This window comes from Cydia strobilella, chromosome 6 (genome assembly GCF_947568885.1).
Source record: "Cydia strobilella chromosome 6, ilCydStro3.1, whole genome shotgun sequence".
NCBI lineage: Eukaryota > Metazoa > Arthropoda > Insecta > Lepidoptera > Tortricidae > Cydia > Cydia strobilella.
Window position 1 is genome coordinate 10,960,614 of NC_086046.1, and position 26,401 is coordinate 10,987,014.

The window sequence follows — 26,401 nt, forward strand, 5'->3', positions numbered from 1 at the left end:
AAATAACTCAATTGATGAATGGGTACAAATATAATAAACCCGGATGACACAGTTAAGGGGACGAATATGAATAGTCATGGTATATATTTGTAAATAGTAAGATTAAACGAACGCTGTTAAGATTAAAAGAAGAGCTCGGCAACAATTTACAATATTATATTATCTTGAAATGAAATGTGAATTGTCTGACGTGATCGCACTCGCAGGCGCAGCCGTGACGTAACTGTCATCGCCAGCACACAACGCCGAGCGCAGGCGCGGCCCCCTACCCTCCCCCCTTCCTGTGGTCTCCCCACTACCCAGAATCGCAGTTATTCACCAATTGCTACGATTGACGGACGAATACAGTCGGGTGTCCGCCACGCTAAGAGCGACCTCGTTCGCTTGCGTCCGTTCATTATTTAGCCGTCGCGCGTCGCTAGCGACGTACGCGACATCATTCATCATAGTTATGGCACTGTGAACCGATAGTATGAATAAAGCCGAATCTTCTGCGGAAGCCGCCGTGCCCAGCGTGGCAATAAACGTAGACCAATATGACGACCCGGACGAGGAAAGTTCAAAGCTTCTCCATACTAATGCACCCACACCGATCGTGACGCCCTCTGGACAAATGCGCAAGGTGAAGAGCTTTAGCGATACACACAGACTCCGAGATGTGTCTACCGCTTCAGGAGCAGCATCAGCCCGGTGCCTGCGCCCCTATGAGCAGGTGACCCCATACCCCGAAGGCTCCGAGTGTGGAACAAACCAATATGGAGCACCTTCAGTCAGATCTCTGGCATCAATCGGGATGGGATGCACAGATGGGCGTAAATTGGTTATTAGAAGAGTGCCGACTTCGCCTACGGAACTGTTTCATTTAGTGCGACCTCCTACGTGAGTATTATGTCAACAAATGGATATAGGTACATACCTATGGTTCCTCGACAATTAGTTATCATTATCAATCTTAGCACACATGTGCATTTAGGTACATAGGAAGAAAACGATACTGCATAGCTCCAGGTATCCCTGCCCGACAATCCTATTTAGATTTAGCTGCTCTTATCAAACAACCATTCGCACCTTTACACTCCGTGTCATTTATTGTATTATCTTGGTAGAGTCATTTTACTAAAGTTAATATAAGTATAATCTACTTTGCATTATACCTAGGTACCTTCATACAAATTACAAAGATACGTTCCATATACCTATCAAATAATCATAATTATGTTTGTACTTTGTGTTAAGAGTTTTTAATGACATTATATATTAAATTAGTTTGCCAAAAAGTTAATAAACGAGGCTAGCAATGTGTATTTAATGATGGATTTTAAGTAGAACAACTGATTAAAGTCTAATTCAAAAGTGATAAATTATATTAAAGGATTAGCTCGCGTTTGTTTGTGCAAGTACAATTATTTGTATCAATTATAACTGGATGTCAAAATAAACTGATTCTGTGTAGATACGAAACAAAAACACGGATTAAAATTGCCGACCGGATTAAAAAGGCAAGCACATCAAACACTATTTGGAAAACAATAGAAGCATGAATAATAACAAAAGTGACATTAATAACTCAACATAGTATATAGTTTTCCATTATTCGGTACCGACAAAATGCGAAATGTACCATCGTATCTCATGTTTCATACAATGATAGAGCTAAATAATTACCCATCTTCCTTTCTATATATATTTTTTTACTAAAATTACGATTCTATTAAGCTTAGAATAAATTTAAAAGTGAAAAAATTACTCCACTTTTAAATTTATTAATTAAGAGCGCTGGAGTATCGATCCAGAGGCCGTGAGTTTAAGTCTCACCCAAGGCAGTAATTTTTCCACTCTTAAATTTACAAACATATCATAATGTAGTGTTTGAATAGACGATCATAATAAATGACATTAATAAGTTTTGACTTTCGGGTAGGTATATAATGACGAATACGTCAGATCAGAATGTCGGTTAAATCCATAAACCACCTTTAATTCCGTTAAATTATGGTGTATTCGGAATTACCCGAATACACCAAAGAAAAATTTGCATAATAACTGCTTATTTTCATTATCAATCTTTCAAGTTATTTTTTGCAAAAAAATGTTTTGCCGTATGTATATGGCTATTAGTGTTCTATCGCTACTTATACAACATGCCCAAGTCCACGAGGAACCCGAGAGATTTTAACAGTATATTCCTGATCATATTTAAAGACTAAAATGTCCTATAAACTTTTTGGAATTCGCCTAGTTTCAGAGTTAATACCAGTAAAAAAAAAACATCTTTTTATTGTTACTTAGTGCAAAACGACTTTTTTGAGTCGATGTTGCCACTATGGGACCTAGTTCAAATACTTATCCTGCTATCCTTATTGATATGAGTCAAAAAGTGACAAGTTTCAGTTACACTTTGCAGCAACTAGGTTTTAGTCTAGTGCAAGTCGGACTCGCGTTCCAAGGGTTACACATTACACAATTTAAACAATGTATTTTTTATGTGAAATGTCTTTAAAAAACCCGTAGGGGTCGGATCAAAAACTAAGTAATTAAGTCCGACTTACACTTGACTGCACATTTCTAATAGGTTTTCCGGTGATCTATAGGTAAAGATCTATTTTGTGTATTTTTTTCAAAATTTTTGACCTAGTAGTTTCGGAGATAAAGGGCATTTGGTCATTTTTTGCCTATTTTCTTGAATAACTTCTAAACTATTTATCTTAAAATTATACAAAAAATATACTTGAGATTCTCACAATGAGCTCTTTCATTTGATATGTAACACGATATAGTTTGACAAACTTTATTTTTTAATTTTCTCATTTACCCCCCAAAAGTGGCCCCCGTGTTTAAAATTAATTTGTTTACGTTACATGTCCATCTTTGGGTCACAAACTTACATATGTGTACCAAATTTCAACTTAATTGGTCCAGTAGTTTCGGAGAAAATAGGCTGTGATAGACGGACAGACAGACAGACAGACGGACAGACAGACAGACAGACGCACGAGTGATCCTATAAGGGTTCCGTTTTTTCCTTTTGAGGTACGGAACCCTAAAAACAAGTTAAAATTCTTTTTGAGCGACAGTTTTACAAATAACATTTACTTACATTTTATGGGTACAAATACATACAAAAAACCGGAAAAAAAGCAAAACAAAAAAAAACATTTTTTGGTGAAGTTGACCCACAGTTGACCTAAACTCATATGATGATTGACCTCAGAAATGCGTGGTTAAAATCTATTATGGTGGTTATTCCGAATGAATAAATCACTTTAAAAAAAGAGGCGAACCTTTTAACAATTAATTAGATCGATTTCGAAAATAGTTATTTATTATACAAGGGTGCAAAGTTGTATTTTACCCGCGAGTGTGGAATTGAAAAACGAGCAAGCGAAAGGATTCTATAGTTGAACCACGGGCGAAGCGAGTAGTTCTAAAATAGAATCCTAAGCGTAGCGAGTACGCACAACAATAACAACATACGAGAAGTAATAGTACATTTCGATATAAATCGAATAGTGCGGAAAGTATGTCATTACTTCACGAGTACCGAGATATGCCACGAGCCGTAGGCGAGTGGCAAGACTCGGGACGAGTGAAGAATGACATATCCGCACGTGTATCGAACGACGTTTTTTTAATACAGTTGCGAAAAAATAAGAAAAGCAACAAGTAAGGAATGGAGTTCGAAACTTTTATATTATTAATTCTGTGACATCATTGACATTAACATTATAAAGAGGTGTTTTTCTAGCTTTTATTCGACTATTAGAATAGATTTTGTTATTATTATTAAACCCACTTCAATGAAAGTTTTTTTTTCAAATGCATGTTCTAATACAGAAACAATTGTAAATATTAAAACATTGTACTATTATTACCTAAATATCGTTATTTACGATTATTTGTGTATCGTATATTTATAAAAACAATATCGAATGTTGCCTTTGGAAATTTAACACATTCTTGCAGTAAGAAAATACGCCTCTTCTTTGACAGGCGTTCCGTTCCATTCAGACAACTTATTAAGAACGGTTTTTCAGCATTAAAAAAATAAACGTGTTATAATACTTATAATGATGAAGAGGTAAGTAATAAAATATGAAATATGCATATTTTTCGTATTCTTACATTAACACTAGGTTTTTATGTTGATTACGACGTTTAAAGGAAACTAATATTAACACTCATCAATAAGTAGTCATGAATTGGAACAAGTAAAAATTTAAAAAAATTGGAAAAGTAAAAAGCACTAGTTCGCGAAAACAAACTTTCCGCACGCTAAACAACCACGAAAAGTAGCACTTTTTGAGCAACTGTATTAAAATAGTACATTTCGATGCTAGTGCGGAAAGCATGACATTACTTCACGAGTACCGAGATATCTTGCCACGAGCCGTAGGCGAGTGGCAAGACACGGGACGAGTAAAGAATGACATTTTCGCACGTGTATCGAACGACGTTTTTTAATACAGTTGTGAAAAAATAAGAAAAGCAACAAAAGCAAGCAAGAAATGGAATTCGAAACTTTTATATTATTCATTCTGTGACATCATTGACATTGACATTATGAAGAGGTGTTTTTCTAGCTTTTATTCGACTAGAATTGATTTTGTTATTATTATTGAACCCACTTCAATTAAAGTTTTTTTTTTCAAATGCATGTTCTATAAGACAGAAACAATTGTAAATATTAAAACATTGTACTATTATTACCTAAATATCGTTATTAACGATTATTTGTGTATCGTATATTTATAAAAACAATATCGAATGTTGCCTTTGGAAACTTAAAACATTCTTGCAGTAAGAAAATACGCCTCTTCTTTGACAGGCGTTCCGTTCCATTCAGACAACTTATTAAGAACGGTTTTTCAACATAATGTAATGTGGTAATTACACTTTTATAATATACACTTTTACAATAGCACTTTTTGAGCAACTGTATTAAAATAGTTATTTGTTATACAAGGGTGCAGTTGTATTTTATCCGCGAGTGTAGAATTGAAACACGAGCAAGCGAAAGGATTCTATAGGTGAACCACGAGCGAAGCGAGTGGTTCTAAAATAGAATCCTGAGCGTAGCGAGTGTTTCAACACACGAGAAGTAAAATACATTTGCGCCCGTGTGTAACACAAAACTTTTCACCTCACTGTAGCGAGGAAAGTGCAACATCCACAGGCGTTAGATCATCTTCATCACTGGAATCACTCATTTCTTTACGATATTGTAACAGAAAACTCTGGAAGTTGTGTATTTTTACGCGAGTCGGTGAGAAAAGGTTTTAAGTAAAAAAAATTGTTGACAATGTTGTCATTTCTGATGTATGAAATGTCAACGATGCGTTTTGAAATTGCATCGACTCAACTTGTGCGTTCAGAATTATATTTAACATCATTATAAAAAAAAACGTTTCTTATGGAATTTTAAGGTTTATGACTTAAAATCATTAAATAAAGCTAAATTTGGTATTTTTTATTATATTCTCAAACCATTTATTTAATGATAATTAATATCGAACGAACCATTATCATGAGCGTTTTACGTTTTGTTATCTGTCAAGCTACTTAAACACGCTCCATCCAAGGTCAAATTACTTTCCCCACTAGTGGATAAAACGCGTTTTTCCCCGCTTGTATTGAAGGATAAACGGCAACTTTCCGAGCTAGTGAGGGGAAAAATACATTTGCACCCGTGTGTTACACAAAACTTCATCCACAGGCGTTAGATCATCTTCACCACTGGAATCACTCATTTTTAGGGTTCCGTACCCAAAGGGTAAAAACGGGACCCAATTACTAAGACTCCGCTGTCCGTCTGTCCGTCTGTCACCAGGCTGTATCTCATGATCCGTGATAGCTAGATAGTTGAAATTTTCACAGATAATGTATTTCTGTTGCCGCTATAACAACAAATACTAAAAAGTACGGAACCCTCGGTGCGCGAGTCCGACTCGAACTTGGCCGGTTTTTTTACGATATTGTAACAGAAACTCTGAAAGTAGTGTATTTTTAACGGTCGTCGGTCGGTGAGAAAAGTTTTAAAGTAAAAATTTAGTTGACACTTGATAATGTTGACATTTCTGACAATGCGTTTTGAAATTGCATCGACTCAACTTGTGCGTTATATGCAACATCATTAAAAAAAAAAACTTATGGAATTTTAAGGTTTGACTTAAAATCATTAATTATAAAGTTATATTTGGTATTTTTTATTAAAGTCCAAACCATTTATTTAATGATAATTAATATCGAACGAACCATTATTATGAGCGTTTTACGTTTTGTTATCTGTCAAAAGCTACTTAAACACGCTCCATCCAAAATGCGTTTTTACCCGCTTGTTTTAAAGGATAAAAGACGGCGTTCCGAGCTAGTGAGGCGAAAATATTATTTTGTATGAAAGGATAGGCTTTCTAATTGGTTCCATTGTCAATAATACCCAAGGATGAAGCCAGGGTCCGAAGACGGGATCCTGGAAAAATCGAGGGAACTTAAAGTTTGGCTCTAGATAAGTGCTATTTGTATTTTAACCTTTTCGACGCCATGTCAAACACAAAAGCTGTCATCCAGACGCCACGTCACCGAAGCGTCAAAACTGAAATTGAACTTTATGCATATGCATGTAGGTCTATGTTGTCTCTGTGGTCTATGACCGATTAATCGGTCTTAGGCGTTGAACCTACGGTGCGTATAATATCGGTCATTGGCGTCCAAAAGGTTATACTGTGTAGTGAAGTCGGCTGTTTTTTGTTTTTTTGTTTTTAAATTTAACGGTTTTTTTTGTACGTTCACTGATTTCTCGAAGATGGCCGAGCCGATTTAGAAAAACATTTTGGGAAGGGTGTACTTCTCAGTTGGTCTAATTGCCATTAGGTCAGGATCTCATAAGAGGACCAGAGTACATACCTTTAGTGTTTTGGGTATTTTTCATAGTAACTTTCTTTCGGAAACACACATTTGACACATTACATTTGATGAACTGGAACTGCTGATTGAAATGATTGCAAACTGTTTTGTGAAATCGGTTAATTTTAAGTGCTCCGTACAATACAAAACTCTGTTTAAGGAACACTATGGGATCACTTCGATCTTGCAACTGTGTTTGTTTTTGTTTGTTGTTAGAGGTAAATTAAATTTGTAGCATCTCAAAATTTTCGGACTCACCTACGTAAGATTTAAATAATTATTACCTACTATTCAAGTATTAATCCTCCTCTCGTTTTCCCGGCATTTTGCCAAGTGAGCCGTGGCTCAGCCTGGAGTAAGCTCGCCAACCCAATCCCGAGAATTGACATAGATTGTTTTTTAAGCAAGCGACTGCCATCTGACCCTCAAACCAGAGGAGAAACTAGGCCTTATTGGGAACAGTCCAGCTTCCTCATGATGTTATCATTCACCGAAAAGCAATGTATAAATACTTATTAAACGATATTTCGTACATAAGTTTCAAGAAAGTCATTGGTACAACCCGAGGTTCGAACGCGGGACCTTCGGTTTGAAAGTCGTACACCTTACCGCTATTTTCCTTATTCAGTGTTATACAGGTTTATTAAAGTGGGTTTTGTTCCCCTTTAGTCGGCTCTTTGATATCTTATTATTTTAAAAATCCATTCATATCTAATATCGAAGCACTCATGGCATGGCAATTTTTTTGCATATTTGCAAGATCAAATAGACAGAGACACACAAATCTCTTCTATACCATTCATATTCCTATAATTATTTATAATTTGTTTGTATAAAAACAAATAGGTAAGTCGAAACTAAATAAATACTGTTTTCCTTTGACTTGATGGACCGGCGACAGCCGATTTCAGGTGCTGAAATGTTTGCAGGTAGCTAAAACATAGCATACAAGCGTTCGGGTTTCATCCCATATTTAGCCTATCGTTTTCAACGTTTTTTTTTTGTATTAATTTATCACAAAGTACAACACAACAATTTTCTTAAAATTATATTCCTCGCCAAACTGCCTAGTATATTTTTAGTAGTTTTATTTTTGATTGTATTTCCTAGTATATTTTTGATTATATCAACTCTCTGCAATCCTTACACCCTGCCGTCTGCTAATACTCCTGCGTGCAACCCACGACTCCCATGGCACAGGGGCGGACAGCATAAAGCTCGGTGTACTCCCTACATTCCATTAAATTATCGAAGCTCTTTGGTATTCACTATTGCTCCATGCTTCCGTGTACAGGAAAAACACTTATTTAACTTTTATAGAATAATTATTAATTAATAGAACGGCATCTTTCAGCAGGTCTTTCAATTCAATTTGAGTGTCTATCCACTGAACATCGACGTTACAGTACACCACTATTTTAAAACCGAATTATATACTTATACCTATATATACCTAAATTACCTAATATTACGCACCGCACCGCAGTTCGCCAGTTCGTATGACGGATACTATGTCCAGCAAATCACTCCTACTCTTGGAACTTATTTCGAATAATATGAACTGAAATTTAAACGTAGCCAACGTAGGTCCCACCTCGTACGTAGGTTTTTGATACTTGGTGGCTTTTGGTTGTCATTCGATGATACACACAAAGATAAGTAAGATTACACGCAGAAATGAACCCATAGATGATTCATGTTATAATTGCTTACCTTCACTGCATAGTTATTTCTCTCTCACCACCATAAGCGCGCGCACCTGTAAAATAACATTTAACTTTACATATATCCAAAATACCTACTAACTAAACACCACTTGTATTTGATAAAAAAACCGACCAAGTGAGAGTCGGACTCGCCCACCGAGGGTTCCGTACAAATTTAACTTTTTTTTTGACAAATTTATAGTTTTCAGATTATTTCCTGTACTTGTAGTGTAAGACGATGTTACTTGCCAAATTTCATAGTTCTAGGTCAACGGGAAGTACCCTATAAATTGTGATTCCCTCGAGAGTTTCGAAATATACGTATATTTTGTGGCATAAACAGCCGTATCCTTTTTTTACGTTAACTTAGAAGTTTCATTTTTTCACCGCTTCAAGGGGCTGTAGACCTGAGCATGGTTTTAATTTCAAGTCGATACCTCTACCCGTTCCCGAGATAAAGGGTCTTAACAGACAGACGGACGGACGGACAACAAAGTGATCTTATATATAAATAGAGCGTTTTCACATTGTCCGATCCGATATCGGATGTCGGAAGGAAGTAACATGTAAGATATATGGCACTCTCCTGCAGCTGTTTTTGTCATAGGCGCCTTCCGACATCCGATATTGGAAAGGCGCTTTCGATAAATTCAGCCATGTCTCGGAGGTCGGAGCCCCCCGTCAGCTGTCGGGCCGATAATATTTGTTTGTTTTTTTTTTTATACCACGTCGGTGGCAATCAAGCACACGGCCCGCCTGATGGTAAGCAGTTACCGTAGTCTATGGACGCCTGCAACACCGGAGTGTGTGCGTATGTGTAGGCATGTAGGCATAGTGCTTGTCGCAGTGTGAGTGACCGCTATAGACGGGGCCCGGGCGCGCCCCCGCGGCCTGACTACGCGGAGGTCGGATCCTACATCCGATATCGGATCGGACAATGTGAAAACGCTCTATTGGTTCGGTTTTTTCCTTTTGAGGTACGGAACCCTTAAACTGACTAGTCATTCCAAAGAAATCTCTGTGTATTTCCATAGAGTTAGTAGAGTACGATTGAGGAAAGCTGCCCCTAACTCATAAATTTTTGATAGAAGTCAGGTAGGTAGCTACTTATTTATAAGACTGTGTAAAGTTCAAATCAATATCAAAAATAGTTGAAGGTTTGAACATATAAATATATTACCTACTGAATTAACCGATCTTAACATAAAAGATGTAACTAAAGGGTACCTAGTGGAAAACTAATTATAAGTTTTACTTGACCACAGCACGCACTATGTACATAATTCATATTACCTATACAATACAATGACAAAACTAACCATAATAAATTGCTTTGTCTTATTCACATTCACAAGTTACATTATCAGTTATGAATGTCTGTTGCACAGACATCAATAAATCACTTTATCGCACTTCCAGATGAAACTAAAATACTTCTTTGTATTTGTTTTATATCATACGTAAACAATGTACTTTCTGCCGCGTACAGTACATACCTATGCCTACTTTAAAAAATTGTACGCTAGACGTTTTTCATATAGCTAAATTGCAATTAAATTAATGCATATAGCGACAATTATATAGGAAAATGCATTTCGAGTATTTCGACGTTTGCCAAAAGCCTTAAATTTCAGTAAAAATAAAAAGTAAATAAAAATAATGGTTAATACTTATTGTAATAACCTCCAGGCTCAATATGAGACAATAGGTAGGCTAAATAGGTAATAATAATTCCGGAAAACGGTCGGTTTTCATGTGGACAATTATACTTAACGATTTGGGTATAGTACCTATAGGTAGGTACTCGTATTATATATACTAATGCTTTATTCATACAGTTTTTAAGAAGTACAAGTTTTGAACATAAGGGTCAGGGTCTAAGCAAGGAAATTAGACTTTAAGCTCATTTATGTTATTATGTCCACAGGAAAGATATATAACGCCAACATAATTATAATAATTGGCCCAAATGCGATAACTCCATGAATACAAGTTGAGAGTAAGAGATAAAGGCAGTTCTACTGTTCCAATACTACCGCCGCAATAGACAGTGTGCTTGCTATTTCATCATCATCATCATCATTGGCCACATCATCTGTTGTAGATGCTTGTTGCGGCGCTTGTGGGTTTATGGGGTCCTGCATCGCCGTTGATGGCTGTAAAGTCCTATCGCAGCGCGGCATTTCTTGCCACATCGATCGCACACAAAACGCGAGTCCGCAGGAGGTGGTAGAGCACGACGAAGACTTTTCTGCTTAAGGTTCTCCAGCCAGTCATCGTCGTGCTTTGATGTTCCGACCTTAATGTCGTGACGCCATTCCGGTCTCATTTCAGCACGTTTCTCCCAACTGTCGGTCCGAATGCCAAAACTGTCCATGTCCCGCTTACAGGAGTCCTTAAACCGTAGAGCTGGACGCCCAACAGGTCTTTTTACGTCCGCTATCTGACCCAGCATAACTTGGCGTGGTAGTCTCTCAGGGTCCATGCGATGTACGTGACCGAGCCAGCGAAGTCTTCTCTGCTTTAACATAGCAGTTAGGCTGCAACAATGCGTTCTTGAGAGCACTACCTCGTTGCTAATCTTATCTTGCCAAGTAACTCCAAGAATAGTCCTCAGGCAGCGCATGTGGAAAGCGTTGAGCTTGCGTTCTTGTTTCGCGTATGTAGTCCATGTTTCCGATGCGTACAGCAATACACTTAGTACGCAGGTCTGGTATACAAGGACTTTGGTGTAAGTAGTGAGCATACGGTTTCTCCATACGCGCGCAAAAAGCTTCCCAAAAACAGTTGATGCTCTGCCTATCCGAGTATCAATCTCCTTGTCGCTAGATAGAGACTGCGAGGTAGTAGAGCCAAGATAGCAGAAATGGTCCACAACATCGAGTACAGCACCGTCGAGTATGATCCTCGGAGATTGGCTTACGCCTTGCACCATGATGACAGTCTTCTTGGTGTTGACGCTCATAGAAAACAGTCGACAGGCGCGACCAAAACGTGTCACCAACTCCTGAAGTTCGCTTTCAGAGTTTGCAACTAGTGCAGCATCATCCGCATACAGAAGTTCTCTAGCAATTACGTCTAGACGCTTGTTTTTGGACTTGAGAAGACTAATATTGTACAGTTTCCCATCCTTTCTAGTATGCAGGTGTACTCCGACATCGCACTCCTCAAAAGCAGTCAGAAGCAGAGCCGAGAAGAAGATATTAAAGAGGGTAGGTGCTAGCACACAGCCTTGTCTGACTCCACGGTTTACGCGAAAAGGCACCGACTTTTCACCATCAAATATGACGGAGGCATTCATGCCATCATGGAAGGACTTGATGATTGATAAAAGTTTAGGAGGACATCCAATTCCGCTCAATACTTCATATAGACCATCCCTACTCACGGTATCAAATGCCTTGTTGAGATCGACAAAGGCCATATACAGCGGTACACGATGTTCACGAGATTTTTCCTGCAGTTGCCGGAGAGTAAATATCATGTCATTGGTCGAACGGCCAGCTCTGAACCCGCACTGCGACTCGGGGAAGATCCGGGAGGCTAAGGTGTTCAGTCTTCGCAAAACAACTTTTGCAAATGCCTTTCCTGCAATGCTTAGCAAGGATATGCCCCTGTAGTTATTACAGTCTCCTCTATCTCCTTTGCCTTTATATAGGGTAATGACATCCGCATCTCTCATGTCTTGAGGAATAGTTCCCTCATCCCAACAGCGCAGTAAGAGAGTGTACAGGGGAGAAGAAACGCAACCGATTTTCACAAGTTCAGCAGGTAAGTTATCAAGACCTGTACTTTTACCCAATTTCAGACTCTGGAGAGCTTCAAAGAATTCTTCGCCTGTGGGGGGGTTGTCAAGCTCAGTCACCGCCGATCGAAAACTCAAATTAGCCAGTGTGGCGGGGTGCATAGACACTTCTTGAGAGAACAGGTTTGAGTAGTGTTGTGCCCATCTATCAAGTTCCTTAGCTTTCTCGGTAATCGGATTTCCATCGAGGTCCTTGATCGCTGCACGTTTACGTTTTGTCGGGCCGATTGCTGATTTTATTCCCTGGTACATGCCCCTAAAGTCACCCACATCCCGACATTGCTGTATAGACTGGCAGAGTTTAACCCAGTACTCATTCGCACAACTGCGACTGGTGCGTTGCACTTCTGCTTTGGCTGCCTTGTATGCAGCTTGTCTTGCAGGATCTCTATGGCTGTTCAATAGGTTTATGTAAGCTGTACGTTTCCGCTCAATTAATGGTAGCAGAATGTGTTCATACTCCCCAAACCAGTCACTGGAAATCTTTCCTTTCTTGCCGAACACCTTTTCGGATGTCTGCGTTATTTCCCTCTTTATCAATTGCCACATTTCTTCAGCGTTAGCAGATGATTCCAGAATTCCGTTACTAAGTTTGTGTTCAATTAGTTTTTCTAGGTCTTTACATAAGTTCTTGTCTAGCATAGCGGCGGTGTTCAATGCAATTTTACAAGGCGCTTTCTTAGCAGAGTGAATTTTCTTTGGAATTAGACGTGATTTAGCCATAATCAAGGAATGATCTGTGTTGCAGTTAGCACTGTGATATGTACGGGAGTTAAGTATATCCCGCAGGTCCGTTCTCCTTGTGATAATATAGTCGATCTGATGCCAGTGACCTGAGCGTGGGTGTTTCCATGATACCTTGCGAATAGGTGCATTCTTAAAGTAAGTGTTCGTCACACACAATGACAGAGACGCGCAGAGCTCCAGCAAGCGCTGTCCGTTTTCATTGACATTGCCAATTCCGTGATTACCGATGCATTCCGGCCAGTCCTCAGCTTTGTTTCCTATTCTCGCATTAAAATCGCCGAGTAATAGGAGTTTGTCGGATGTGCAAACATTTTCCAGACACTGACGTAGATCTTCATAGAAGTTGTCTTTGACATCGGCAGGAGCTTTTAAGGTTGGTGCATAGGCTGAAACAAGAGTAATGGGACCTGTTGTTGACATTAGTCTTAGTGCCATTATGCGTTCGGACATACATGTAGGTGTATCAAAACATCTAAGTAAGCTGTTACGAACAGCGAACCCAACACCGTGCTCACGTCTATCGCCGTCATTTTTCCCTTCCAGAAAAAGGTGTAATTGTCTTCACGGATGCTGCCCTCGCCAAGAAGACGGGTCTCCTGCAGTGCGGCTACGTCAATACGGAGACGGAGAAGTTCTCTATCTATAAGGGCAGTCTTCCTGAGTTCTGGTGCACCGTCGGTGGCCGATGATGTATTGTCGGTTCCGTCAAGCATGGTTCTCACGTTCCATGTGGCGAATCGCATAATATTAACGACGTTTGTGTAATTATTTTTCCTTCTCATTGTTTTGTCAGGTGCATTAGATACCCATCCTGTTTCAGACACTGTGACATGCCTGCTGCTCCACACACCTATAAAAGCGCAGGATGAGAGGCGGACCAGTACCTTATTGGCCGGGGGCTGCCCAGCTGAGGCAGGCGGTAACTGGTCAATTAGCCGCGATGGACTATCCTACCGTCAGGAGTCACCCCTGGCGCCCGCGCACACGCCTATTAGCGCAAAGCTTATCACCGGTGACTGCGACTCCCCGTGTTGTAATCCGCACCTTTTCAGGCTTGGGTGGAGTGTCCTCTCCACAGGCGCTGCATGCCTGGGACGCAGTTTGGGATCACGAACTTGCCCAGCATCCGAGACCCCCTCTCGACCTAGTCAGCTTGGCCCACAGGAATGAAGCTGGTCATTACGTGCGGAGCTGATTCGGCTGCAGGAGTTGCCGACTTGTTCGGGTTGGACCCTACTGTCGCCTACGGTACTCCAGATCCGTTGCCCCATCCGCCAATGTACACCGTACCGAAGCCCTTCCTCTCCGATGACATCGCCGTTAGGGTCTTCACCCGTAACCCTGGGCAGGGGACCGCGTTATACCCCGCAGCACTGGGTCCCCGACCGAACTTCGCCACCCGCACACCTTGCCTTTGGTCAGGGCATCAAACTTGGCCATTAACCCGGCTTCTGGGGGGTTAGAGTGACCTTCTCTATCCCTCACTTAAGCAATACCCGGCCGGCGCGTCCTTGTCGCGGGGGTGGGCGTCCCCACCTTAGTAGGCTTGCTATTTAGGGATGCATTATTGTGATTTAGGTATTAGTGTGAATAATCTTTTATTTAACATTAAAATATTCGACCGATAATTTAATGATCTCCATCAGCAGTTCCGCTTCTCCAAATAAGAATTTTCAAGAAAAATGCACATATCAATATATATGCGTATAATAATAATATAAGAGAGAGCTCCCGCAACGCAATATCTTCCTGAACCCATTATTGGATACTACTAAGCTGTCACGATAACAATGAGACCAACTGCCAAAGATGTCCTTTCAAGCAAATAATAGTTATTTGTTTTACGAAAAATTCCAAAATTGAACCACGAGCATAGCGTTGCGAGGATTTCAAGGCACGAAGATAAAACAAATTTTGCCACCGAATAAAACACAAAAATTTTCACCACACCAATGCAAGGAACAATGCAATGAACGTTATTTTCAAAATCATCATTTAAAAGTCAATTCTACTAGCCAACATAAGGAAACAACTCAAAATTTGCATCAGATTACTTTGACCCACATGTGGATAAAATGCAACTTTCTATCAGTTTTTGAACAATCAAGAGAGCCTTTACCCGTTGGTGTGGTGAAAATAATATTCCTAATCGATCTACCAGTGCTTGAAATATCGGGAAACATACACAAAAAAAGATCCAGGTGACCTAATTAAAAAACTCCTTTTTTCAATCGGTTAAAAAATATAGTCGTGCATGTATGCAGGTCACGTGTAAGGATTTATAATAATAATAATAATATTAAAATTCTTTATTTCAGGCCAGATTGCCCATAGATTGTTAGTTATATACAGACTTATAATATTAGAGTTAGTACATCTTAACCTAGGTATTACAGTTTTTTTTTACTTATTTGGGGTCCCGGTAAACAGGACGATGAGCCGACGCCCAGTGGCTAAAAAACGGACAATCCCACCTCTCGGCTATATCTACCAGCAAGCTGTTGGTGCTACCCCGCAGGCGATACATTTGAGAGGCGATTCTTTTTCTCATTATGGCATGAAAATCGTCCATTCGTGCTTCCGCAAACATGCCTGATGCACTGCAAAAGCGTGGTAGCCCCAACAGCATCCTGAAGCCGTTATTGAATTTATGACAATACTGAATAAAATTATTTTATTTCCATTTTCCTTGCTCATCCTGTATACGGTTACGTGCTGCAGGTTAGGTTTATATGTTGTTCGAAGCCAATTTCAATATTCAATACGTAACCCAAACGATTAGGAATTTACTAATTTAAACTACCCGGGACTAGAGATGGGTAGGGGTGAGTAAATACTGAGTATTTACTCAGTATTTACTCAAAGCATACAGTAAATACTCGTATTTACTCATTTTGGTGAGTAAAAACGATTATTAACAAAATTTCAATATTTTGGTGAGATTTAAGTACTAAATTGGTTTTTATTTAATTGTGTTAACGTGTATTAATGATATTTATGTTGTAAGAAGCTTATTACGCTTAGTGTTGGGCAAAAAGGTGATTATCAGTGAGAGGTAATTTGGAATTTAGCGGATATAGACGTGATAAAGTATAGTTAACAATTTTGTTTTAAATAAGAAGGTACTTAATTACATTCAAAGTTACTTATTTACTTACGTTCTAGATAAGTGCATGTTGCAAGCTGATTCACATATTATACAGTTTTTAACCAGTTCTTTATTAAAATAAAACTGCGACGAAAATACTTTACAATATAGCTCTTACCAGATAGCGCGGCGATTGTTACATAGTATTTATAGTAGTTCTTACGGCTAACTCTTTGTCTATTGTAAGTAAAACCGCACGTGCTACTACCTGCAAAAAAGGTTCGGTCATTGGCATATAATTCTAATAAGGTATTTGACTACTAGTCAAATCAGTTTCTTTTTTCGAACTGTCAAAACGATTTTGCTACTACGGAATTTATATAAAACACTAGCATGTGACGTCACAATCAAATTACGTACTCTTTATTGTTTTATACGGGCTTTAAAATAGAAATTGTGTCTAAAAATAACTGCTGTCTACGTTTCTCTATTAATCTTCTGGTGCTTTATTTTATGCATGATGTAAAATAATTAATTTTAAATACAGTCAAATACGCTATTGTCTTATCAATATTCGGTAATCTAAAATATTAAACACGAACTTTCATTGGGCATATAATAATATAATTTGGCTGTGTATAATATTTTAGATTGTTTTATTTCTTTTTAAAATATGGTCTCCTCCTCCTCCTTTTATCGGTTACCTCATCACTGAGGGTCGTGGTCACTTCTAGGTAACTTCTAGCTTCTCTTGGACAATTTGCCGCTACTTCTTTCTGTCTGTCGCCGAGTGTAGGGCACCGTGGAGCGTTACATCAAGGGCTGAGCGAATTTGGTCTGTCCACCGCATTGGGCTCCTGCGTCTCGGCTTATCGCCTTCGATTTTACCAGTGATTACCAGCTTTTCCAGGTTATCACTGTCTTTCCTGGCATTGTGGCCAAAATTCATAAAAATACAACTCATATTGATTAATTTAAGGCTCCGTTTTTGTTGCCAATTTATTAATTTGAGTACCCATGGCTAAAATGGTTACTGAGTGGGACCCACGGAACACCATAGACGGTGCAGGCCGGGGTTCAGGCAGACCGAAAAGGAGATGGCGGGACGACTTGGACGCATTCTACCCCAAATGGTGGGAAAATGCCGATGACAGGGTCGAATGGAAAAAACGAGGGGAGGCCTTTGCCCAGCAGTGGGACACCAAAGTAGGCTAACTAAAAATAAAAAAGCACCCATATTTTTTTTAAACTACCCAAATTCGATTAATTAGTCGACCGGTTAAATACGTGGCAATTACAATGGAAAACTATTAATTAGGGAGGAGGGGGAGAGGAGTTACAAACTTTGTGACGTCACTTTAACTTCACTTGTAGTCGAAAATTGTTTTGATTGTTTGTATTCGCGATACAACTAAATAAGCTAGTTTTTGAAACGGTATATCGTATCGGTTTCGTGTCATAAAATTTCTAATATTCCTATTATTTAAAATATTTTTATTAAAATAACTATATTTCATTCAATTTGCTAATTTCTTTGAAAACAAAATTGTCAAATATGTGAAGTCACACGAGAGGGAACGGGATTGCCAAATGTGAAATCACTAAATTCGTGTGATGTAATTTATGGATGACCCCCTAGGCCAACGCTCAAAAACCAGTGTAAGTAAGCTCTCCGATAAATATATATTTTATATCAGATAATGCGCCTTTGTTACGCATCTCGTTGACATATTTTAGACTGGTTCTGTAGCGTTCGACTCGCCGAAACTCAGTAACCGTAGAGGGACCCCACACAGCCTCGCAATTTTTCCGTAGTTCATTTTGAATCTTATTGCAAGTTCCATAGAAATTGTAATTCAATAACCGATTAAATTGACCGAACCGTTTTTTATTGAGTGAGTAGCACGTGCGGTTTAACTTACAATAGACAATGAGTTAGCTGCAAGGGCCAGCTTGAAAATTAACGACTATACATAGTACAGCCGTATAGTATACGCGGTCAAAGTTAGCGATTCTTTTTTTTGCAGGTAGTAGCACGTGCGGTTTTACTTACAATAGACAAAGAGTTAACCGAAAGGGCCAGCCTGAAAACTAACGACTATAATTAAATCATATTTTAACCACACTAAATACATAGTTACGGTATACGGCAAATACGGGTATTTTAGGTAAATATTTGGTGGGTTTTTACTAACTACCCATCTAGTTGCGGCCAACTGCTGCTTAAAAAGCGTCGTTCCACGCTGGGTTCCACTCTCCCATTAAAATAAGTGACTGAGGACTGGAATAGAATCCACAGGTCCGCCTTTTAGAATCCTGAATCCCCGTACACGCCAAATTACGTGTTTTCGCGGCACTTACGTCCTTTTATGAAGAGTTTTTTTAATGAAAACTCAAAAATGACCCGACCGATCATGTTTAAAATATTTTTTTCTCAAAGTGTTTTCTAGGGTCTATTCTCTTGCTATTTTTTCATATTTTATTAAACTTTGTTCCAAAAGTTATAGAGGGATGAACATTATTTTGGCCTTTGGAAACGGTTTTTTTCCAAAAGTAATAAATTTATCGAAAAAAGTGCATAATAACATTGAAGTTATTTTTAAAGACCAATTTAATGATGTGCCACACGTTGGTGGTTTTAGATTTTTTTTATTGTGACACTTAGTTACATGTATGGAACGCCCCTCTTAAAATATATTTTTTTACTAATTGGACTACTAAATCCAGTACAAAATACACATTTATTTCAGATTTCTATACCCTGTCAGAAGTGTCAGCACTCTAAATAGTTTATACCCACCAAATTGGGTATAAACGAGTAAATACGGGTAAATTGAGTAAATACTGAGTATTTACTCGGTATTTACTCTTGAGTATTTACTCACTACCCATCTCTACCCGGGACCCTAGTAAAATAAGGGCGGTTATTTTGCCTCTTTCATAGGCACTTAACTCGCAAAATAGCGTCAAAAATATTGTTCAAACAAATTCTTCTTCTTCTACCTAGCGTTATCCCGGCCTTTGCCAGGGTCTGCTTTCCTATTAGCCTTTCTCAACTTTGCGCGATCCTGGGCGTCCTCTCGTGTGAGCCCGTTTACGCTCATATCGGCTTTCACGACATCGAGCCGTCGCTTTTTTGGTCTGCCCTGGGGTCGGGGGCCGTCAAACAAATTATCCGATGTAAAACTTAAACAAAACTTTTATTTATTTCGGAATGGTTTATTTTACTTCACCAACTCAGTGACGATCATTTGGAGTTCACTGGCTTGTTGGACCTTAAGTACTGAATTGAGTGCTAATTATCGTATTCCGAGCTACTGTTGGAAGCACTCAAGTGCTAATGTGAGAATGAGTGATGTAGCCATGATGTAGCAATCAAATCGAAAAAAAAAAAAAATTATCATGTTACGCCGAGTGACTTACGCTTTCAATTGTCGGTTCGTATATCATCTGTTTGACATTAATACATTTTCGAGTGCATTTTTTGGTACAGACGAAGCAAAAATATCGATCCAGACAAATGGCTCAAAAATATATGAACACGACTTTATTGTCTAAGGTGTAAGAGCGTACACATATTTTTGAAACTTTGGGAATGTATACATATATTTATGCCCTCGACTGTACACTTAAAGTGAAAAGAAAAGAACTGAAAATATGAGAACACAACTTCATTATCAATAAGAACGTGCGCTCAAATCATTCCCATTCAAAATCCCATTAGCTTTACATCTTGCGCGCCTTGGCCGACATGACCTTAATTCACTGGAAACGAAAAGGTTGCAACTTTGATATCATGCATTTTATCTTGGAATCAACAATGAACGACGGTCATGAATCATACGCTCTATCACTAACTGATTAATGATCGAAATACGTATTCTTTACTTACTTAACGCATGAAATTATTTTTCACAACCGAAAAATACGTTACTTGTGTGAATGATATGTGATATCTCGGTAGTTACTAAAGTGTTTTACTTATTTAAAGAGATGTTTTGAATTACTACATCCATTCTAATCTCGAAGTTCTAAATCTAAATAGAATTTTGTATTTACGATATTTTCTTATTCTTTATTGTAGGTACATCAGAGTTCACACAAATAACTCAAAGCCATGATCAAAGTTATGTATAATTGGTAAACTAATTATTCTAATTAATCGGATACTACAATTTTCTACGATCTATATTTCATAATCAGGAAAAATTCCTTAATCGGTGTCAGAATTAAATCCCTTGAGCTCTAAATGACGTTACTTTAATCTACAGCTCCACGAGTTATCCATCTTTAAAACCAGACAAGTGACAAGGTTAAACAGTTACCGTAGAGCCACTATCATTATTCTTCCGCGCGTTGAAGGAACACAATACATAATCCATTTAAAACTTATATTAAAACATACAGTTCGGTTCAGTTTTTAGTTTCAGTCCATTGGGACAATTTAGCCAGTGTTAAGGTATAAAGAGCTATAATATAGACGAATATTGTACGGTTAGTACAAGACAGTGTACGGTTATTAGCTCTTGTAAACCGATAGCAGGACATATACAAGGGCCACGTGGAGCTACTTGGCGTTGACGCCAGAACGATGGATAAACTCGTATCTAGATTAATTCTTCATTATCCGCACACTTCCACATTATTTTACTGGCTATCAGTATTACAATTTAAACAACGTTAATGAGCAAAAACAAAATAATAATCACGACTCGATATCACCAAGATGGCGGTCGACAAGCAACTTCTAAAACATACAGTCCTGTTCCAAAAATGAGTCTTATGGTAAGTGTCAAAAAATGTTTTACTGCCAACTGTACTTTTCACGGTAAACTACGCAAATAGTACGATGGGGTTACGTTGATTTATTGCAGAGTTCCTATGGGCACCTTCCGGCTCTATTATAGTCTACCTCTATGACATAAAAATATACACATTTGACTGACTTTAGATACGAACAACGTTCACAGAAATGTAACTATAAGATTTTATTACAAACACGGTTTCGCTACATAACAAACACAAATAAATGCACAAAATGGGATAAGTTCTAGCTTTAATTTGACATGCATGACAATGTCGTCGTTATCTGCACCTAGTCGAGAAGGTACCTGCCTATTTAATTAGTTATGTAAACATGTCACTACAAATTAAAACACCTCATCGTTGCCTACTTACTCGTACTTATCTACTTGAAGATATGTTCATTATCATGATTGACTAATATTTACATATTTATATACAGTACCGGCCAATAATATATCACCTTCGAGTGTTTTTGTATGAGCTCGTATAAAGTAAACAATATAGGTTAGTTTGTAGATTGCACATTTTACTAGTCATTTTATACAAATATATGACGAATATTGCAATGAAATACTGTGAAGTACATTAGGATACTCAGCATATTACTAAAAAACCTCTAGTAAAAAAATGAAGTTAACAATACATTTAAAAAAAAAACCTCTATGAAAAAACCATTACATGAGACCAGTTTTTCTCATCGCCCGTACAAAGGAATACTACTAGACTACCTAAAGCAGTGAGGTGGAAGTTCGGAACTTATGTTCGAAATATTTAATATTTTTACCAGTCGCTTTTCGGTGAAGGAAAACATCGTGAGGAAACCGGACTAATCCCAACAAGGCCTAGTTTCCCCTCTGGGTTGGAAGGACAGATGGCAGTCGCTTTCGTGAAAAGTAGTGCCTACGCCAATTCTTAGGATTAGTTGCCAAGCGAACCCCAGACTCCCATGAGCCGTGGCAAAAATGCCGGGACAACGCGAGGAAGATGATGATACATATAAAAATATAATACAATTAAGTATAAAAATGATATCATTAATTAAATACTTATTATCCTTACGCGGGCTAATTGATATGTTAGGATCTAACAAGTAGTACAAAAGTTATATTTTGGTAAAGTATTAGGACTTGAAGAGTAGAAAAAAGTAAGCCATAAAGGTTAGGACCTAACCTCGCTGCCGTATGCAGAGTCAGCAGTCCGAAACTATAGGAGGCGTTTAGTAAAGCCCGACTTAAGTTATCATTATCATGTTTAATTTTCCATTTACCTAGTGACAAATGGATGTCATTTGGCATTAACTTTCGGTTTAATGATGACCCCATATACAGAAATACACGACTACACGTGCATTTCACAAATATACATGTGATTTGCGACTCTATACACTTTGAGGAAATATTTACAACAAACGCATGTAAAAACCTGATAGAATGAGTTGACTAGGTACATCATCCACCATGTGTACATTTTTACAATACACTCTGTGAATTCGTTAAAAAGACTAATTATAAATAGCGGCGCGTAATTTTTTAGGTTAATTGGTCAACGCTAAAGAGAATTTAGATAAAAGTAGTAGAAGAAACTTCATTCGTCAGTAAACTACAGCAACTTTTTAACATTTTATTTCTAATTTACAGGCCGCCGGATGAAGACACGGGGTCTCACGAAAGCGAATGCGATGAGGAAGAGGAGGATGCAGAAACGGACCATCTCAAACCACGACGGCCATTCTGGCCAAACAAGATACAGTTCGTGCTAGCTTGTGTAGGCTACTCCGTCGGCTTGGGCAATGTGTGGCGCTTCCCATACCTCTGCTACAAAAGCGGGGGAGGTAAGATTACCAACTGCCAAGTTTTACTCATTAACGAGAACGAACAGAGATAATTGTGGTTTATATATTTTTGCCCGCAAAAATAAACAAATTGAAGTCGGTCCGGTTCGGTCGTTTCCGAAGCGTTAATCATAATATATATATATTATGTACACGAAGCTATCTAAGCATATGTTTTAGCGACGAGCGCAATTTTTGCACAGACCATTTAACACTCATTCGACGCTAATGTTAACAAGTTATGCTGTCGCCGGACGACGCTAAATCACTCATTAGGATGACAATAACGTCGTGATCTTCGTGGCATTGCACCGCGATCTCTACAGAATGTTCCGCGACCATTTTATTATCACTTTGGTAAAAATTATCCTTACACGATGTCACGGAATCATAAATTAAGGCGACCATGAGGACATTGACACTAATGAAAGGTATTATTATGATTATTTATGATATTTACTGGCAGACTGGCACATTATCTTGTTTGTATTGCTTACTAATGCGTCTATCCGGGACGCAAGGCCCAGACCCAGAGTATGGCAATAATCTCCGTCATTTTTAGGGTTCCGTACCCAAAGGGTAAAAACGGGACCCTATTACTAAGACTCTGCTGTCCGTCTGTCTGTCTGTCACCAGGCTGTATCTCATCAACCGTGATAGCTAGACAGTTGAAATTTTCACAGATGATGTATTTCTGTTGCCGCTATAACAACAAATACAAAAAGTACGGAACCCTCGGTGCGGGAGTCCGACTCGCACTTGGCCGGTTTTTAAATTCGACATCGTAAGTTCCCATGCCAAAAGTAGGGTACCTAAAAACCACCATGATTGGCGTTCTAATGCTAATCGTTCGACGTGGTTTTTACCCCACGTGAAGAAGTGAAAAAAGCAATAGGTATATTTATATGTGTATCCATAGGATAATATATATTTATTATTCAGCTGTTTATTCTACTAGCTAGTAGGTAATTGTTCAGTGAGAAGAATTGTTCTGAATTGTCTTGAAGACTTCGTCTGAGTGAAATGATGATTTCCATTATATAAAAAAACTATGTCCTTTCACGGGACTAGCGCCATACCAAATTTTATTTTGGTTCAGCGGATTAAGCATCAAGATGGAACTGACAGACAGGCAGAATAACTTTATGATTAATAATACTCGTATTAGTAGGTACGAAGAATCAAAACTAAAGTTATGTTCCTTCACAGCTCATAGCAAACGTCTGAACCATATTTGAAAAATGAAACGTCGTATTTCGCGAGTGTAATGACATGCACTACTCAATAAACAATAACAATAGTGTAGGTATATTAACATTGTACAAAATCAAAATTATTAGCGCGTAAATGCCTGTTTAGATACATATTTTTCTTTCAAACCTACCGACTGGAGTATCAAAAAGAGAAGTTTTAACAGGTGATCACGAACATATGTATAAGTAGCTGTAGCTGTAGGTAGGCGTGTAGTATGTAATATATTGAAAAAAAACCGGACAACGGCGAGTCGGACTCGACCACCGAGGGTTTCGTACTTTTTAGTATTTGTTGTTATAGCGGCAACGGAAATACATCATCAGTGAAAATTTCAACTGTCTAGCTATCACGGTTCATGAGATACAGCCTGGTGACAGACGGACGGACAGACAGACGGACAGTGGAGTCTTAGTAATAGGGTCCCGTTTTTACCCTCTGGGTACGGAACCCTAAAAAACGACCAAGAGCATGCTCAATGTAGTTCCGTAGTTACCGTTCTGTCAGAATGGGCTAAATGGAACTTGTTGAAAAAACAACTTTAAGATAAATTTCTAACAGTGTTACATTCTTTGACATGTTTAAAATACACCATCAATTTTTCAAATTTTTAATTGAATATTTAATATCTTTAAAAGAAAATAACAAAATCAAACATAATAAAACTTAACCTATAGGTAAAAATGTTGGCCTAAATCGCCGTCAACGGGCAAAGTGCCCAGAAGGCTGGCCGTATTTTCTCGCTGTGTAGCGATACTAATATGCTGTGCGAAATAGTGGCCAGCCCTCTGGTCGCCCGAGGCCTCTATTAGGCCCGTCGACAAATCTTTATATCTTTAAAATTATATTGAATATTACCTACTCGATTTTACACTACTGTGTTCAGCGTTGAATAAAAAGTATAAAATATAAATAATAGAGATATAGTTCTTCATCAAGTAGGGACTTTTTTTTGGGGAGGAAATTACCTCCTCTTTAATAATACATATTTTGTTTCAACACTTTTTGAGATATTGGTGAAAAAATTAATATTTTATTTTTTCAGCTTTTTTTTCCTATACTTTTGAATTTTTTGTCTGCTAATAAACGCTTCGAATATTTTTTTCCATACATCATTCCGAACCCAACACGGTATGACACGTAGCTTTAGGAGTACCTAGTAGATATCTCTATTTTTCATCGTTTTCAGTTTGTCGAGTAGACTATACGTACGAGTATGACTATAAGTATTTAGTGTTTTCGACAAACAATTGAAGTAAACTCAGCGTTACCAAACCCTCCTGAGTCACTCCGTCACGTTATGGTCTCAAGCAAAATGCTATCTGTATTATTCCGGTAAAAATAGACACGTCATTATCGTAATCAATCTACGTAAGTTTGGCAGTATCGAATTAGAGATACGAGTAAATCACGATAAGTGGAGTAGGATATGTTTTGTATTCAACAAATCGTGAGATCGTGTCCGAGATTTGTTTGTGTCCCAGCGCGCTAACTGCGGCTAGTTGACACCGAGGTACCATCACACAAACTAAGCTACACGACAATGTGGTGTGAATTACAGCTGATTCCTTCGGTAAATTGATACTTCACACATCGCAAACTCGAGATATCAAGTGATTATTAGTCATTATCTTTATTATTGTTAAATAGGCTGCTTATTAATACGGCTTTGAATGTTTCCAAATTTTTAATCTTTAAGCGCCAGTTGCACCATCCCACTAATCCGGGGTTAACCGGTTAAACCGTTAACACAGTGTCAAATTGTACTGGTAACCATAATAACTCCAGGTATAACCGGTTTGGGGGTGTGCCGTGGTCGACATGCTCGCGACCCCATTGCACCCCCCTCAACGGCATAGACGGAAACGCCGCAGGGGATGTTAGTGGGTATTCTCATTCTCCTCCTCTTCCTCTGGCTAGCAGAGGAAGTTACGGGAGGAGCGAGTCTTACATACCACCCCCCAATGGACTTCCCCAGCCCGAGGGTGAGATGCGTAAATGCATTTACCCCTGCGTCAAACAAAAAAAAGTTTAACCGGTTAACCCCGGGTTAGTCAATGGTGCAAGCCCTAAAGACTACACGATCAAACCCGGCGATGCATGATATCTTTTTACCAAATGCACATATTCAGGCAGTTCTTTCATTTTAATAATCTGTAATTTATAATAAAAATACAATCATTTTACAATGTATGGGCTTCTGTGACTTTTCGTCAACTATATTCCATCATACCTTGAATTTTTGTCCAGCGTTTTTTGATAATCTT

General features: G+C 38.4%; 1 protein-coding gene across 2 annotated transcripts in view; it reads left to right on the forward strand.

The window, feature by feature from the left end:
• The first annotated feature begins 298 nt into the window (after positions 1-298).
• LOC134742107 (sodium- and chloride-dependent GABA transporter ine-like) overlaps positions 299-26,401 on the forward strand; it is a 37,915-nt gene continuing 11,812 nt past the window's right edge. For both annotated transcript variants that reach the window (XR_010127922.1, XM_063675058.1), the window contains exons 1-2: positions 299-879; positions 22,690-22,883. Coding sequence is in view for 1 of the 2 variants with exons in the window: in XM_063675058.1 (XP_063531128.1) it covers positions 473-879; positions 22,690-22,883 (601 nt within the window). In the remaining variant the exon portion in view is untranslated. The remainder of the gene's footprint in view (positions 880-22,689; positions 22,884-26,401) is intronic.